The sequence below is a fragment of the Zophobas morio genome, unplaced genomic scaffold (genome assembly GCF_036711695.1).
Source record: "Zophobas morio isolate AGI-343-1 ecotype UQ-CSIRO unplaced genomic scaffold, CSIRO_AGI_Zmor_V1 ptg000011l, whole genome shotgun sequence".
NCBI lineage: Eukaryota > Metazoa > Arthropoda > Insecta > Coleoptera > Tenebrionidae > Zophobas > Zophobas morio.
This window is the reverse complement of record NW_026972116.1, coordinates 1,063,585-1,080,099: the sequence shown is the minus strand read 5'-3', so window position 1 is coordinate 1,080,099 and position 16,515 is coordinate 1,063,585. Positions and strand designations below refer to the sequence as shown.

General features: G+C 35.5%; 1 protein-coding gene across 1 annotated transcript; it reads left to right on the top strand.

Moving 5' to 3' along the window:
* The first annotated feature begins 2,531 nt into the window (after positions 1 to 2,531).
* LOC135126738 (uncharacterized) lies at positions 2,532 to 3,888 on the top strand. The gene is made up of 4 exons (XM_064052856.1): positions 2,532 to 2,891; positions 3,017 to 3,091; positions 3,220 to 3,396; positions 3,830 to 3,888. The coding sequence occupies exons 1-4, from the start codon at positions 2,888 to 2,890 to the stop codon at positions 3,886 to 3,888; spliced, it is 315 nt and encodes a 104-aa protein (XP_063908926.1). The 5' UTR covers positions 2,532 to 2,887.
* The last annotated feature ends 12,627 nt before the right edge of the window (positions 3,889 to 16,515 follow it).

The following is a 16,515-nucleotide window of genomic DNA, read 5'->3' as shown; positions in this document are numbered from 1 at the left end:
TCTAGCTGCAACGATAGGTGTATGAGTCCATCGTATGGTATAGCCTGTCCTTGTACGTCGTTCATAATTAGACTGGTGGGCAGTATGACGGGTTTCTCTAGAAGGTTGACGACTTTTCTTTTGCTTAAACAGACGTCGGCTCCGGTATCGACGATGGCTGTTAGTGGGTGAATATTGTTGATCATTATTACGAAGGTGTTTTGGTGGCGAATGTTGAATCGGATGTAGCATACTTGGGGGTGTGGGGAACAACAAGTTAATTGCGTCTCGCTGTCGCTGGACGGTGAGCTTGTTGCGGTGACGGGACCGAAACTTTCCCCGCTTGTTCGGTCCGGTTGTAGTTTAAAGGTTGCGATGTGGTGTTGCCAGGGAACGTATTTTGTTCTACACGGAAGGGGTGGTATTGTTGGTTGTGTACGTAACCCCGATTATAAAACTGGGTCTGTTGATTAAGCGGAGCTCGCATTCCGCGGTTTATTGGCTGGTAAAACATTTGCTGATGATTGTTATGAGGTGTGAAGAAATTGCTGGGTTGTTGCGCACTATTGTCATTCAAATAGCGAGAGTTGAATCTGCACTGTCTTGCAAGATGTCCGGTTCGCCTGCAATTATAGCATACAGGTTCAATGTTGGTGTTGTAATTCGCCCTGTTGCTGTATTGTTGGTTGCTGCGTGGTTGGTTTTGTGAGTTTACGAAGTACTGCGTATTGGGTTGTTTTGCAAAATTGTTATTACTTGGTTGATATCGTTGTTGTGAACTGTATCGAAAATTGTTATTGTTTCGGAATGATTGTTCTACTGCTTTATTGTTAATAGGGTTCTTTGGTTTGGTGCCTGTGTAGTTTTCATCTTTTCTTGTTGCCTTTTCTTTCTTCTTCGCAAAATTTTCTTCGTCCTCTTGATCGGACGCGACTTCCTCAATTTCAATCACTCGTTGAAAGACTTTTCGACTGACATGTCGTTCAACTTGTTCTTCCTTAAGTGCCAAAGTCACGGCGTCGTCGAAAGTTGGTGGATCAGCTGACATCACTCTTTGTCTAATGGGGTCATTTAATCCTTCCATAAAGTGTTGCAAGCATTCTTCGCGGATGGTTTCCTTTTTAATGCGATCTCTGTTGGCATCACCGCTTGGTTTGACACGAGCAAGCGCGAGCATTTGCAAGCGCTCTCCGTATTCTTTAACACCTTCTCCTGCTCTTTGTTTGCATTTCCTGAATTGATGTAGTGCTTCGACAGGTAGCAAAGGCGTTTCATAACGTTTGATTAATTCGTCGCAAAAAGTTCTCCATGTTGCGGCGGCTCTCAATTCGTCGTTATGTTCAAGAAATTTTCTCGCATTCCCTTTTATTTTAATCTTTGCCACTTGTATTGTATATTCATCGGTCCAATTGCCAATTGATTTTACGTCGTTGATATGACTGATAAACGTACGTACGGATTCTCCTCCCGTGAAGTCCGGGATCATGTCCGCGGTTAATTGCAAGGTCACCGCCATGATTGGTGAGTTAGATCTAGAGGAGCTCGCGGTGCTTGTTCTTTTTGATCGACTTTTCCTTTTCCGCCCTATGTTTGTAATTTACTCACCTTAGTGAGTGGCTAGCTTATCGTCTGTTGATACCTATAATGGAAAGCCGTTGTATTCGTTGTTCTCTTATCCGCTGTTAAGTTTGGCATGCTTTTTCATAATCATTAAAACTTTAATAATAATTAAAACAAAACTATGATTTCAATACCATAGCATTTTCAGTTTTACCGACGAATTCTTTATGTATGTGCAGAGGTCTTCTCTGCGCGCATGAACGCCTTTAACCCTTACCATAAGTGCGCTACCCCTTACTAGGTGGCGCGAGTTATCGCTATACTTAAAATTTTTCTCTTGAACGTAAACAAACCCGATTAATTCTTATTTTGATTTGTCCCGCTTAATGATTTTTGAAATTACGTAGCGCTTAACTTAATTAACTATTCTTTTCTATTTCTATTTCTTATTCCTATTATACTAACTAGACTTATTTAACTTAAAACTGCCGTAACATAGTAATTTACCATTGCGTTTGCGAGTTGTTATTATTCTCCGTTTTTTTTTTTTTTTGTGAACAGGTGCTGAGTATGAGCTTTTTCTATCGTCGTACAATAATTCTTTCTTTGTATTTCCGCAATATTTTAGTTATAATTTGATTTCCTCAGTTTAGTCGTTTCATTCCCGAATTGTTTGCTAGTATTCTGTTCTTGTGCGTATGCATGTCGTATATTCAGAAGCGAATTATTATTATTGAATCGAATGCGGACGGTCACTCGGAGCTTTCTCGCGGTATGATGAGTGATGACCGGCGACGGAGTTTTTGCGTTTATTAGAAAAGGACCCCTCTTTAATGTTTTAGTGGATGTTCTGATGTAACAGTAATACGAAAGAGACAACAAAAAATTTTTACTGTAATTTCTCGGATTTAAAAAATTTTTATTCATTGATTAAGTCAAGACTGAAATTGAAATTTTGAATGTTATTAATGTTATTTATCAGTTTCCTGCAAAGGTTGGTTATTTGATTGCTAAGAGAATTACTGAAATATTAAGTAATTAAATCTGTTAACTTTTAAGATATTTGAGTATTGGCTGTTCTTTTACGGTTTCTTGTTAGTTTCGTGTAAGGGTTTCACATATGGTCTTTTGGTGATAACGATATCGTTCCGGATTGGTTGCTGCAAGAAATGCATCTTTTTCTATAATTTACGCAATTTTAGGCTTAAGATACTTTATCTATACACATGGGGTCTTAGGTTTGCGGTCAACTTTTTCAAGTGGTTTGGGTGGAGCAGTGTTTTAATTTTCTAGTGGAGAGCTTTTCTGCGGATTTTCGATTCATTTTACTGTGTGACTTTTAGCTAGAATGTGTAAGTATGAACATCTTGGTCTATTATTGCATTGCTTAGTTGTCTATTATTTTTGTCATCATTTTTCTTTTTATTTCGTTTTATATGATTACTGGTTCCATAAAATAATGAATTTATTGTTTCAGCTTCGGAAAAACGCCTCATAAATCCACCAGCCGGGTACGAGGAGGAGGAGCGGTTGCGGCTGCTTCGCGAAGACGGTTTGTAACTTTTTGTTTGTATATTTTCTTTTTTTATAATTTTCTCTTTATAAATTCTTGTAATTTTCATTTTTATTTCTTTAAGGTTGTTAGCGATGATTAATGGTGTTTTTGCATTATGATTATAGGTTTCGATGAGGTAGAGATAGGGGTCTTTTTCGGGGCTTCCTCCTCCGAAGAAGATGGGGAGGAGCAGGGCACCTTTACGCCCGAACGCATTCAAGAGCTTTATCGGGAGGCGCGGCGTCTCCATTTTGCAAGGGGGCGCCGCGCCCGCGGTGGTCACCGGCGCTCAGCAGCATCTCGTAAGTATCCTCTCTTTTTTTTTTTTGTGAGTGCGGTTTTTGTTAAATACTTTTCGGCTTTTGACACTAATTTGTTCAAGTCATGGTTGGTAGTTCTTTCTGTTAATATTTGAGTTTAATTATGCAATTTCCGTAAAGCTCACGTCAATCGTTCTTTTTACTTTAAAGAGTGATTAAAATAAACTATTTCGAACAAAATTCTGTACCGTCATTTTAGAAATAATATTTATGAATTGTTGGATAAAAATTTTTGTTTTTTGTAAATTTTTGTGTGATCAAACATTTGCACCTTATGTGGAAGTTTTAAGCAATAATGTAAGTGTAAATTACGTTCTGAAAATTTTGAAGTTTGTTGTGCTTTGTTCTCTTAGTTCTGTAACTTAATTGATTTCTTAATAACCTTGCTAACTGATTATTTTTCTTTTTGTTTCAGAGGCGACCCAACCATCGGCCCCTGTGACTGGCCAACGGGACGCGGAAAAGGGCCCTTGAGTAGTCATATATATATATATTTTTGTTATTTTGAGAAAAAAAATAAAATTTCTGCTTTAATTTTACTTTTGTGTCTTTGTTCACTCTTCTTTTTTTTTTTGTGATTTGGAAACGTACAATTTTTCTGTAAAAGGTATGGTGCTTACAAAATCTTTTGTTGGATACGACCTCTTAATGTGAGGGATCGCATTGCGAATCTGCACCTTGCGAGTTTTCGTACAGGTGCAGTGGGGTAACTTCTGAGTGCTAGCTTGTGACGCGTGTTAAATTGAAGTGAAATTTCTGGGTGTTAACATCTGTTATGATGACACTCTTTGTGATAATTATGTTGCGATTCTTTGTGCATATGACGACACGTTGTCTCCCGATAATCGAAACAATTTTTACATACTCAAACTCAAGGTTTCTATTTAAGAATAATTTTGATTTATACGCGCAATTGACAAGTTTTTTACCACTAAAATTAAACTCTACGTGGGGTATCTGGTATTTCTTGAACCAATAGGGTTTAGCGTCGGTTAACCCTTCTACCAATTAGGCGTTTATTGAAGCGAGAGAACACTTTTCGGTGATAATAAAATTTTTGGATAATTCGTAAAGACGTTAGTATCTGTTCATAGTTCATTTGTTCATGCTAGAGTGAACGCGGCCCGTAATTTTCAAGTAAAAGATTGATAGCAAAATTTTCAATGGGTAAGTAAAATTAGTGACTTTATTTGATATTAAAATTATTCTTTGGCGATTATGTGTCCGTCTGTTTGTATTCCGAAATTTTATTGTTATGAGTAAATTTTATTTCTAGGTGAGCCGCGACGATGTTTTAACGGATTTTCCGCGCTAGGTTCGGACGAAGAACTTGACGTTTTTGGCGATAGCGAACCGTTTTACCAATTGGCGGCGCAACTTCGCGCTGCTGCGATGGTGAACGATCACGCAGATTCGACGACCAGCGGGCCCTCGACATCGCGACCCCCTGCTGAACAACCGGTGGTAGCCGATGGTCAGCAAGCCCCAATAGCGAGACCAGTGGTCACGGCGCCAGCGATGCCCTTGCCGAATTTTCAAGCGACATTTGGTCCACCGCCACCTGTTACAGTGCTATATCCGCCGCGATTTGAAGTGATTTCCGGACAATTTCTGGGAATCCCTCCGATCTGCACGTCGATTGTTTTCTGTCCCGAGTTGAATTGTCGCGTGGGTGTGATTGGTTATGGGGGGCGTTTGTTAATTTATATTTCCAACCAGTAGGGTATGTTCTGTTTACATAATAAAATTTGGAAAATGTGTCTCTGCATTTTTATTGGTAGTTTGCTCGTAATTGGTTGCGAATTCAAAAGGTCGTTACGAAATTAGCTCGTTAGAGCTCGAAATGTTGAAGTGATAAAACTTTTTTCATGAAAAATTTTGATTATAATAAAAATAAGAAATTTTGACGAAGAGAGTGACATAAAAATGTTTCTAAGAGTTAATATAAGCAACGTATTTTAAAAAATTTTGGTAGGTATGAACTGGTTTTTTTACTTTTTTATTCTCAATTTGCGTTTTACTCTGCTTGCACTAGATAAACGATTACTTTTTATGAACTCACTTTTCTGGAAATATTAACCGTAATTTTAATTTGGCATAAATAAACTGGTTTTTTGATTAAAATATTGTACAAACTCCGACCCTCCATAAAATTAAAACATAAAAATGCCGCGCTTTTACAAAAATTATTCCCAAAGGTACGGACTTGTAATTTTCTAAACTTAAAATGGAATTTCTGTGACTGATAGAAAATCTCGACAATTTGCTTTTCTGTCTCGTTCAACACCTGTTTACAACTTTATTTTAATTTATTCTTACGAAAATGGTCCGTTTAATGTGATTTAAACCAAAATATTCAGCGCAATAGTCCGAGATGAGTTCGGCGAAATTCTGTTGAAAATTAGTCGCGCGACGAACGAGCTTACGCTGAAATAAGCGCGCTGACACGACACGGAGGTTCGACAAGATGGCCACGACAGTTATCACGGTGAAATTACCACTGAATTTATTTTTCTTAGCCGTCATTTCGCAAGAGTTAAAGCTACCTTAATTCTACCGTATTTTCTAGGGTGTCTTACTTTGGATTTTTCTGATTTTTATGATTTTTATGCGATTTTTACGATTTTTCAAAAATTTTTTTTTTTTGTTAATTTATTATTACAACTTCCCTTCTTTTGCAATTTAGCGAATAATGAAATCCTACCGACTGCGCCATTTTGTCGTGCCCAAATAGTTTTGACCGCGGCCGAGCTTTTGGACACTAACAAAATTATTTATTTGGGTGTAGGCCCATTTCCTTGGAAATGGAAGAGCTAAACTGCATGTAGGGGAAGAGGTAATAATTAAACATATATAACATTTTTATACGTATATTAAAAGAAAGCATAATAAGCATGTCAAAAGAATAATCGAGTAAATGTGTAAATAATCAACAGAAAAATAAAACATAAAATAAATTCACACACATAACACGAAAAAAACAAAACAACATGCAAAACATTCTTCTAAAGCGCTACGCAATTATATTCCACTAATAAAATAAAACTCTTAAAATCTATGAACATAACCCACATTTTTAGTTAATAAACTTAATCCTAGAAAAATCAGCATGCAAAACATAAAACAAAAAACTACTAACTACGAAATCGAATAATTACTTAATTATTTAAATAAATTGCGATCGGGCATTTATATATATTAATTAAGTCATGAGAACAACTAAAATAACGGGTAAAAATCATGCACTTAAATCTACGACAACTTATGAATATAAACATGTAAAAAGAGAGATAAATAAGTTTTCACATACATCGATTAGCTAAATATGCCGAGCACAACAATCGTTCACAAGAAAAATTGATGGTTACAGGACAGGTAGATACATGTAAAAACAAACAGTCATAATTTATACATGCAGTTAAACATTGGGACGTTAGTATCATAAATGCGCTAAAATACAATGAGACGATTAAAATAAAGTATAATGTGAGAAATATAGCAATATAACATATACTATAGCAAAATAATCAGAGAACGGAGTCATATTTAAACGGCAAAAATTCAATATAAAATAATCGACAGCAAGAAAATTAGATTAAAAGGTTTCAATTCGGGAACTTCCCAAAAACGCACATAAAATATTCATGTCGCAAGCAAAGAGTTAAATCGGTCAAATTTACAGAGATATTGGAATAATTATTATAAAAGCAAATGGTAAAAATCAGAAAAATCCTCTCCAAAAACGCATATAAAATATTTATGTCGCAAGCAAAAGAGTTAAATCGACAATTTACAGAAATTTTGGAATAATTATTATAAAAGCAAATGGTAAAAATCAGAAAAATCCTCTCCAAAAACGCATATAAAATATTTATGTCGCAAGCAAAAGAGTTAAATCGACAATTTACAGAAATTTTGGAATAATTATTATAAAAGCGAACGGTAATTTATCAAAAAATCCTCCCCAATAATCAAGAACCGACGCAAGGCTAAACGTGCCACCTGCAAACGGGAACATGTGGAAGCACTAAAGATTACTTTCGGTGCCGGTGCTAACTGTTCACACCCAACGTAACGGAGAAAACGCATAAATTAAACGCTACACATGTACGATTCGAACTCGAGAACACATGACGAAAAAACGGAAAGCAAGATAAACTAAGAATGACTAAAAGGTAGACTTACACAGCTGCAGCATTGAGAATTTTTCTATCTTCCTCTCGAGCTCAGCAAATTCTTCTAAGTTCGGAATTCTTCAAAATTCAGCAAAAATTAATAAAAAATCTCGACACCGGTTTGGACAGAGCCTTCGGCGGCAACTGGAAACTTCTACTCTAACTGAATTAAACCGTTTTCGGCGCTACTGCTTATATAGGGATTTTTACTCATTATTCTTGTCTCTCGTGACTTTAGTGGACTATATTTCTTCATGATTAGTGTATTACTCGGTACGGGATTTTAGGTTTTATTTCGTTGTGTTATAGGGTTTAGCTTTTAATTATGGTTCCGCGACTGACGTTTTTTATTGGTTAGTGTGTCGTATATTTTCGGGTTTTTTCAACTTGCGTCGTGCTTTCCATGTCGTCATCGCTACATGTGGTTAGCTTGTTGTAGCTATTTTTAAAAAGGGCGTTTTTTCTGAGGTTGTTTATGTGTCTGGGTTTCGTTTGCAGCTGTTTTAGTTTGGATACAATTTTATATGAAAGTAATTGCGATTGGCGATGTTTCTGGCGTATCATTTTGTACACGTTATTTGCAATGTCTGGCAAGCGTAATGTTATTCGCAATTTGCGAATACGCGAATTTTGTTTCTGCATTTGGGGATTGATAGTTGATTTTGTTTATCTATTTGACTGGTACTATATGCCGATTAGAACATGCGTGTTAATTAATTAAGATTTGCAAATTTTCTAGTTATGTTTTGAGGGTTTGTTATTAGTCTTTTTAGTTACAATTTTCTCGTGAACGAATTTAGTGACGGCTCGTCACATTGGTAATCTTTTAGAAACGATATTATCAAGTATTTTTATACGTTTAGGAGATCTTGAAAAAAACGAGGAAAATGATTCTAAATTTGAAAAAAAAATTCTTACTTGGCTGTGTGCTGATGCCGCCTTTTCTATAATTAAATTCAACTGGTGAGCATAGCAGTGAATAAACTGAGCTTTAGGGTAATGTTCCTTGATTTTTGCTTGTACCCCATTTTGTCTTCCACTCATAACCGAAGCACCATCATAAGACTGAGATATGAGTTTCTTTGGATTTTGATTGATTTCAAGTTTTTCGAGCTCATTTAAAATAATACTAGAAATACAATCAGCTGTGTGATCTGTTGGATTAATGAATCCTAAAAATCTTTCAAATATTTTACCTTTCAATTCATATCTAACGACAAAAACCAGCTGCGACTGTGAAGCTACATCTGTAGTTTCATCAGCTAAAATAGATACATAGTCCGCTTCCAAAATTTCATCTTTGATTAAATTAATACAAACAGCATAAATTGAATCAAGTAGTTCGTTTTGTATGGTTTTTGAAAGACCCATAAAAACGCGATTGTTCGTTTTTTCTATATGAGATTTTAATGTAGTGTCAAGCTCTGCCATTAAATTAATTAAACCTCTGAAAATTCCCGGATTTGCAGAATCATGCGTTTCATCATGCCCCCTTAAAGCCAACTCAAAGACTCCACAAAATTTTATACCGTCAATCAGTTTACTTAAAATGTATCTATTCTGTTTTACCTGATCATTATATTTCTCGACGTTCTCTCTATAAGCACTATTTAACTGATTTCTTATGTCTACTTTACCTAAGACTGCGAACGATACGTTGAGATTTAAGTGTTTTTTACTCGAGCGATGCTTTTTTACTTTTTCTCCCAAATGTTTTAAATCCGTGATTCCGGTTTCAGTCCAAGCTTTATCAACATCTCCGTTATTCATAAGGGTACATACAAAACAGAAAAGGGCGTTTTTCGCGTTGCAACCACATAACCACCACTCACTTTGATACATAGTCTTATTAAATTTTCGATGCACGAGTTTGTCTTTAACTTTAGACGACACAGCAATGTCCAAATCGGGTCTTGGCGGTCCAACGTTTTTTATTAATAGTTTTTCATCATGGCTTAATTTATTTTCAGATTGTAGCCGCAAAATTCTCTCAATCGAATTCATATTGATATTATTGACAACTCTACAACACAGTTTTTTAAGTTTCTTAAAATCACTGCAAACGCACAGAAAACTAAAACTGACGAAGTTAGCAAATTTCACTCGATCGTTTTGTTTCAAAATCGATGACTAAATCGATAAAAGTGTATGCAATCGTATATGCATTTAAGTACTTAAGTTGCAGTACATAATTAAGACGAAGCGATTACTATGCCCTGCCGAGATGTTGCAATATCGTGCATTTGTGCATATAATCGCGAAGATTGCCAAGTACGGGTCAATGAAAATATTCACAATTTGGCAACATGCAGGACGGGCAAAGGTGTATGATACCCCGCCGAGATGATGCCAGATTGTGTTCTGAACATAGGCAACTCGTAGGTTTCCTAATTAAATGCATTTTGATAATTAATAGCGCGAAATTCTCAGATTTAAAAATGTGCTTTCATTTTGGTGGGGCATTGCCCGTTTGCCCTTCCTGCACCAGCCGCCACTGAACAATAGTCGTATTAAGAAATAAGCAAATGTCAAGTTTCGACTTGATTGAAGTATTTTCCACCACCAGTCTGCAAGTCTGTTTTGGGGGTGGTTTGTGAAGGTTCCTCCAAACGGGCTAAAATTTTGCACCAAAAATCCTGGCATTAAAAAATAAACACACATCGAATTTCGGCTTGATCGGAGTATTTTTAGCCCCCAGTCTGCAAATCTGTTTTAAGGGTAGTTTTTAACGGTGCTTGTGAACGGGTTGAAATTTTGTATCAATAATCCTCGTATTAAAAAATAAAGAAATGTCGAGTTTTGACTTGATTGGAACATTTCTAACCCCCTGTCTACAAGTCTGTTGTGGGATGGTTTTTAAAGTTTCCTCCAAACGGGCTGAAATTTTGCACCAAAAATCCTTCTATTAAAAAATAAACACAATCGAATTGTATTTTAAATTAGTCTTGTCGAATTTTTAAAATATATACTTTTGAATTTTTATAAAGTAACTTCAAGATCTTTTTTCTTACAAATAACACAAACACATTCCATTTTAATCGAATGATTTTTGTCTGTTAACAAGTTTTTGAATTTTAAAGCAATAAAATATATGATATTGTTTATAGTTTTGCAAATTTAATAAAAAGCTGAATAAAAAATATTAAAACATGTGGTCACAATCATAAAGCATGTTGATGCAACACAGAACAACCAATGTAGCATTAACAATGTTAATGAGTGAAATATGAGTAGCCAGCATGCTGTGTGTAAAGTAACCTCATTTGACATACACATGTTAAAACTTTTATGACTTAAGCGGCTTAAGCCAAACCACCCTTATAAGTCAAACTGGCTATTGTATTACTTAACTCAGTTCACAGCTACTGCGAGGATTTTTTTCTCTGAACATAGAACAATGTTATGTTGGTTGCATACCTGCTTGTAATAGCACAGATTACGGATACCAGATAGTTCACTCAGCTGTCGGCACTTTGAAGTCGGTGTCCCGAGATTTCAAGCGGTATTCACGCTACTACGCACGCTCTACCAAAATTGGTTCGCAAGCTGTGAATTTAAAAGCGCGGCGGTCAGAGAAAAATTACAGCGATGATGCAAGGGATGAGGTTCTAACTGAAGAAAAAACGAACAAAATACTTATTTACCTTACACAAAATGATTTATGATTATTACAAATGCTTAACAGTTCACAATTTCCTCTGAAAAGAATTGCGGACACATGCATCGGCATTAAAAAATTTTAGAGCATAAAAAACACGTATATAGTGCTAACAAGAAAGTGGTGTTAAAATTTTTGCATGGTGAATAAACGTAACCTCTTTAACTATACGGCTTAAAGGGTTACCGAAAGTTAGAAGAATTGGAGGGAATAGTTAACGAAATTTGCTGCGCTTGCCTTTCTGAACTTTGTTGTTTTCTAATCTACTCGTCTTTATAGTGATCTTCTATTTTTGGTGGTTATTTAAGACATGTTCGTGTAGAAAGCGCAAACAATTGACAAATAGTTTGTCCGTAAAAACGAGTTTAAAGGAAAAAAAGGGAAAATGTTTTATTCTCTTATTCATTTACAAAATCAGGCATTATAGACAAGATATATTTACTAAACGATACTATAATACAGTTTAATGCAGGTAGGTATTGATTTAACTAATTTTCTGATTATTTTAAAACTTTAAAAAAATCCCTTCGTAACCAAAAAACGTAGAAATTAATCCTTGTAATGTTATTTATTCCCTGAATTATTACCTAAACTTTTATTCTTATATCTGCTTCATTGTAAATATTATTTTGCGTGTTGATCTGTCGAACCAGTTTCAAAGAGATTTAAAAGTGCTGCACCAATTTTAGTGTCATGCGCACGGAAAATTTGCGGACAGTTACGCCCACAAGTGAACCAACCATCTGGTATCCGTAATCTGTGGTAATAGATTGACTTGGACTTTTAAAAACTAAACGAGATTTAATCGAGATTTAGGATATGTCAAAGATATTGCCATTGACATTTGGCACTACTGCCTTAAGGTATTGTAATAGGTACAAGTTTAAAGAACAGAAAATTTACGTTATTGACCTTTTTAAAAAAATTTCGTCAACAATTTTACTGTAAATGTCATCGTTGACATGGCCTACTTCTCAATTATTACGAATCTTATGTGATCTTGGGTGGTATTAATAAAAGTAAGTATTTACTGATACTGACAGTTTTTTAAGGAAATCCTTACATTTGTATTAATAAAACATAAGTAAAACTAATGCTGAAAAGTATATGCTTATGTAGGAAAAGTATATGCTCATACTTTTTATCAAAATCAGTATTTACTTAAGACTGTATAAATAAAATCAAGCTGATACTTACAGAATTCAGTATCTACTTATAAATTTATAAGCATGCTATTTGACGTACTTACGACAGCAAAGACTTAAGAAAAATTGTGAAAAATGTTCAATTACGAAGTGCGTGCTCGCAAAACTTATAAACAACGTAGACAGAACCCTCTTGAACGGGATTTTATTCGATTATATCGTTTTACAAGTGAAAATGTGATGTGGATGGCAGAACATTTTCTTGGAACCAGCAATGAAACAAGAGGCGGCAGTCTGGACTCATTTACAAAAATATTTTTTTTTTTGCGGTATGCAGCCGATTCAGGTTTTTAGACTGGAGTCGCCGAAGATATAGGAGTTAGCCAGCCTGCAGTTTCATATACTATAAAGTGTGTTGCCCAGAAGATTATGAACAAAGCGCACATTTGGATTCGGTTTCCCCAGGTAAAACGACAGCAAATACTTTTTCTTGCCCTATCAGCTTGGCATGATAAATTTATGTGAATTGCAGGACAATGAAGCCATACAAGAAGAAAAACAGCGATGGTTAAGAAGATATAATTTTCCCACAGCAATTGGAGCTATTGACTGCACATTAATAAGAATTAAAAAAATTCATGTAAATAGACATGGCAATGAATACATCTGCAGAAAACAGTTCCCTGCTCTTAATGTGCAAGCAACATGTAACGCGGAGGAATATTTTACAAGTGTCAGTGCTGAGTGGCCAGGATCGGTACATGACAGTTGCATCTGGAGGAACAGTTCTGTGTGCCGAGTCTTCAGAAGTTTTAATAATGCTGTACTATTGGGAGACCAAGGATACGGTATAGAAAAATGTCTGATGATTCCTTACAGAAATCCAGCCACACCAAGGGAAGAAGCCTTTAATAATCTGTTAAAACATGAGCGGGTTATAATAGAAAGATGTTTTGGGGCCTGTCTAATTTGCAGACCACAGTTTATCTTGCAGACTGGGGGTTAAAAATGCTGCAATCAAGTCGAAACTCGACATTTGCTTATTTCCCAATACGAAGATTGTTGGTACAAAATTTCAACCCGTTCGGAGAAACCCTTAAAAACCACCCCCAAAACAACCTTGCAGACTGGGGCTTAAAAATACACGAATCAAGTCAAAATTTGATATTCGCTAGTTTTTCAATACGAGGATTATCGATACAAAATTTCAGCCTATTCGAAAAAATCCTCAAAAATCACCCCAAAACAACCTTGCAGACTGGGGGTTAAAAATGCTCCAATCAAGTCAAAACTCGATATTTCCTAATTTCTCAATACGAAGATTGTTGATACAAAATTTCAACCCGTTCGGAGAAACCCTTAAAAACCACCCCCAAAATAACCTTGCAGACTGGGGCTTAAAAATACTCCAATCAAGTCAAAATTTGATATTCGCTAGTTTTTCAATACGAGGATTATTGATAGAAAATTTCAGCCTATTCGAAAAAACCCTCAAAAATCACCCCCAAAACAACCTTGCAGACTGGGGATTAAAAATGCTTCAATCAAGCCAAAACTCGACAGTCGCTTATTTCTCAATACAAAGATTGTTGATACAAAATTTCAAGCCGTTCGGAGAAACCCTTAAAAATCACCCCCAAAACAACCTTGCAGATTGGGGGTTAAAAATGCTCCACTCAAGTCAAAACTCGATATTTCCTAATTTCTCAATACGAAGATTGTTGATACAAAATTTCAACCCGTTCGGAGAAATCGTTGAAAACTACCCCCAAAACAACCTTGCAGACTGGGGATTAAAAATGCTCCAATCAAGTCAAAACTCGACATGTGCTTATTTCTCAATACGAAGATTGTTGGCACAAAATTTCAAGCCGTTCGGAGAAACCCTTAAAAATCACTCCCAAAACAACCGTGCAGACTGGGGGTTAAAAATGCTCCAATCAAGTCAAAACTCGATATTTCTTAATTTCTCAATACGAAGATTGTTGATACAAAATTTCAACCCGTTCGGAAAAATTGTTAAAAACTACCCCCACAACAAGCTTGCAGATTGGGGCTTAAAAATACTCTAATCAAGTCAAAATTTAACAATCGCTAGTTTTTCAATACGAGGATTATCGGTACAAAAATTTCAGCCCATTCGAAGAAACCCTTAAAAATCACCCCTAAAACAACCTTGCAGACTGGGGATTAAAAATGCTTCAATCAAAGCAAAACTCGACAGTCGCTTATTTCTCAATACAAAGATTGTTGATACAAAATTTCAAGCCGTTTGGAGAAACCCTTAAAAATCACCCCCAAAACAACCTTGCAGACTGGGGATTAAAAATGCTCCAATGAAGTCAAAATTTTATATTCGCTAGTTTATCAATATGGGGATTATCGATACGAAATCTCAGCCTATTTGAAGAAACCCTCAAGAATCACCCCCAAAACAACCTTGCAGGCTGGGGATTAAAAATGCTCCAATCAAGTCAAAACTCGACATTTGCTTATTTCTCAATACGAAGATTGTTGGCACAAAATTTTAACCCGTTCGCAAAGACCCTTAAAAACTACCCCCAGACAGACTTGCAGACTGGGGGTAAAAAATACTTCAATCAAGTCAAAACTCGAGATTTGCTTATTTGTCAATACGAAGATTGTTGATGCAAATTTTCAACCCGTTTGGAGAAACCGTTAAAAGCTACCCCCAAAACAACCTTGAAGACTGGGCCTTAAAAATATTATTACCAAATCGAAACTTGGTGTTTAGTTTTTATCTATACGAGAAGTGATAATTCAAAAAAACCAGTCTTTTTTAAGCTGCTCTTAACAAGTACCCCAAAGCAATCTTTCATACGGAAGCTTAAAAATATTCCAATTGAGTCGAAAGTTACCACTTGCTGAGTTCTTTACACAAAAAAATTATCATGTCAAATTTTAGTCACCTTGAAGCAACTTATAAAAATGATTGATAGTTGACATTCATTTAAAGTACAAGTAGCAGAAAAATTTCAGACACATATAAAGAGACAGTACATTATGTCTAAAGTAGGTGCGCACCATAGAGGTAGAATGAGAGGAGGGAAGATTGATTGAAAAAATGCCTGTTACCGCGCTTTCTACTAGGGTCATAAAATGGTTCTTCCAGGTCCTCCGAGAAACTGGTTGTTCCAGTGGCGTGCTCGAAAGCGTTTGCGGGATACTAGGCATAAAACAAAAATAATTTCATAAGAAAGCATATAAAAGCAGCAGCAGCAAATTTACTTGAGTTTTTAATTGGTTAAGATTCGTTGCTACGGTCGTTGTGTTATCTCCACCTTTGCGCAAACCGAGCTAATTCCTACAATAATTAATCACCTAATGATCTTAATATGCATTGTTAATTATGAAAAATATTGTTTTGTTACCTTTTATAACTGTATTTTAATGTATATACGCTGACCGGCAAAAAACCTGCCACACTGTAAAATTTCGCGAAACCAAACTTTAGAAATTGTTAATTTAACTAGTGATCGTTGTTTTATTAAAGAACCATTCACTGTTGACACATGATGTATAAATTAGCAACAAAAAAGAAGACAAATAAACGCAGAATTAAATTTAATTTAACAAAATAACAGAAACAGAGCGACAATTTGGGAGACGTCTGTAAGAGTTAACGGCATTATTTTCGCGTGAAAACGTTTATTAACTGCCAAACTTATAATCAAATGATGAAAAACACTGTTTACAACAACAGCCTCCTTTATTATTTTAATTAAGAAAATATCCTAGTTGGTCTGTTTCTGTTATTTTGTTAAATTAAATTAAATTTTGGGTTTATTTGTCTTCTTTTTTTTGTTAATTTGTACATCATGTGTCAACAGTTTATAAATAAGGTATGTAGTGCCATTGGAAAGATTAAAATCATGTATATTTTCAAATTCTATATTTTTTTCTCGAATTTTCACATCTATATCGTTATTTCCATCTAAGAATTTAATTTATCAATACAACTAAAATTTCCCTAAATACATGCACTCAACTAGATTAGTCTTAACTGTAGTCGTCTTTACTTTTACTAAGATTTTCCAATTCGATGTCACTTTTACCGCTAGTACGTAAAATGCAATCGAATCAAGTTACATTTGCAACAGCG

Bases quoted from the DNA above. Each gene is read 5' to 3' on its own strand.
- LOC135126738 (XM_064052856.1), top strand. The intron at 3,092-3,219 runs GTTTGTAACTTT...TTATGATTATAG, and splicing joins GCGGCTGCTTCGCGAAGACG to GTTTCGATGAGGTAGAGATA. The intron at 3,397-3,829 runs GTAAGTATCCTC...TTTTTGTTTCAG, and splicing joins CCGGCGCTCAGCAGCATCTC to AGGCGACCCAACCATCGGCC.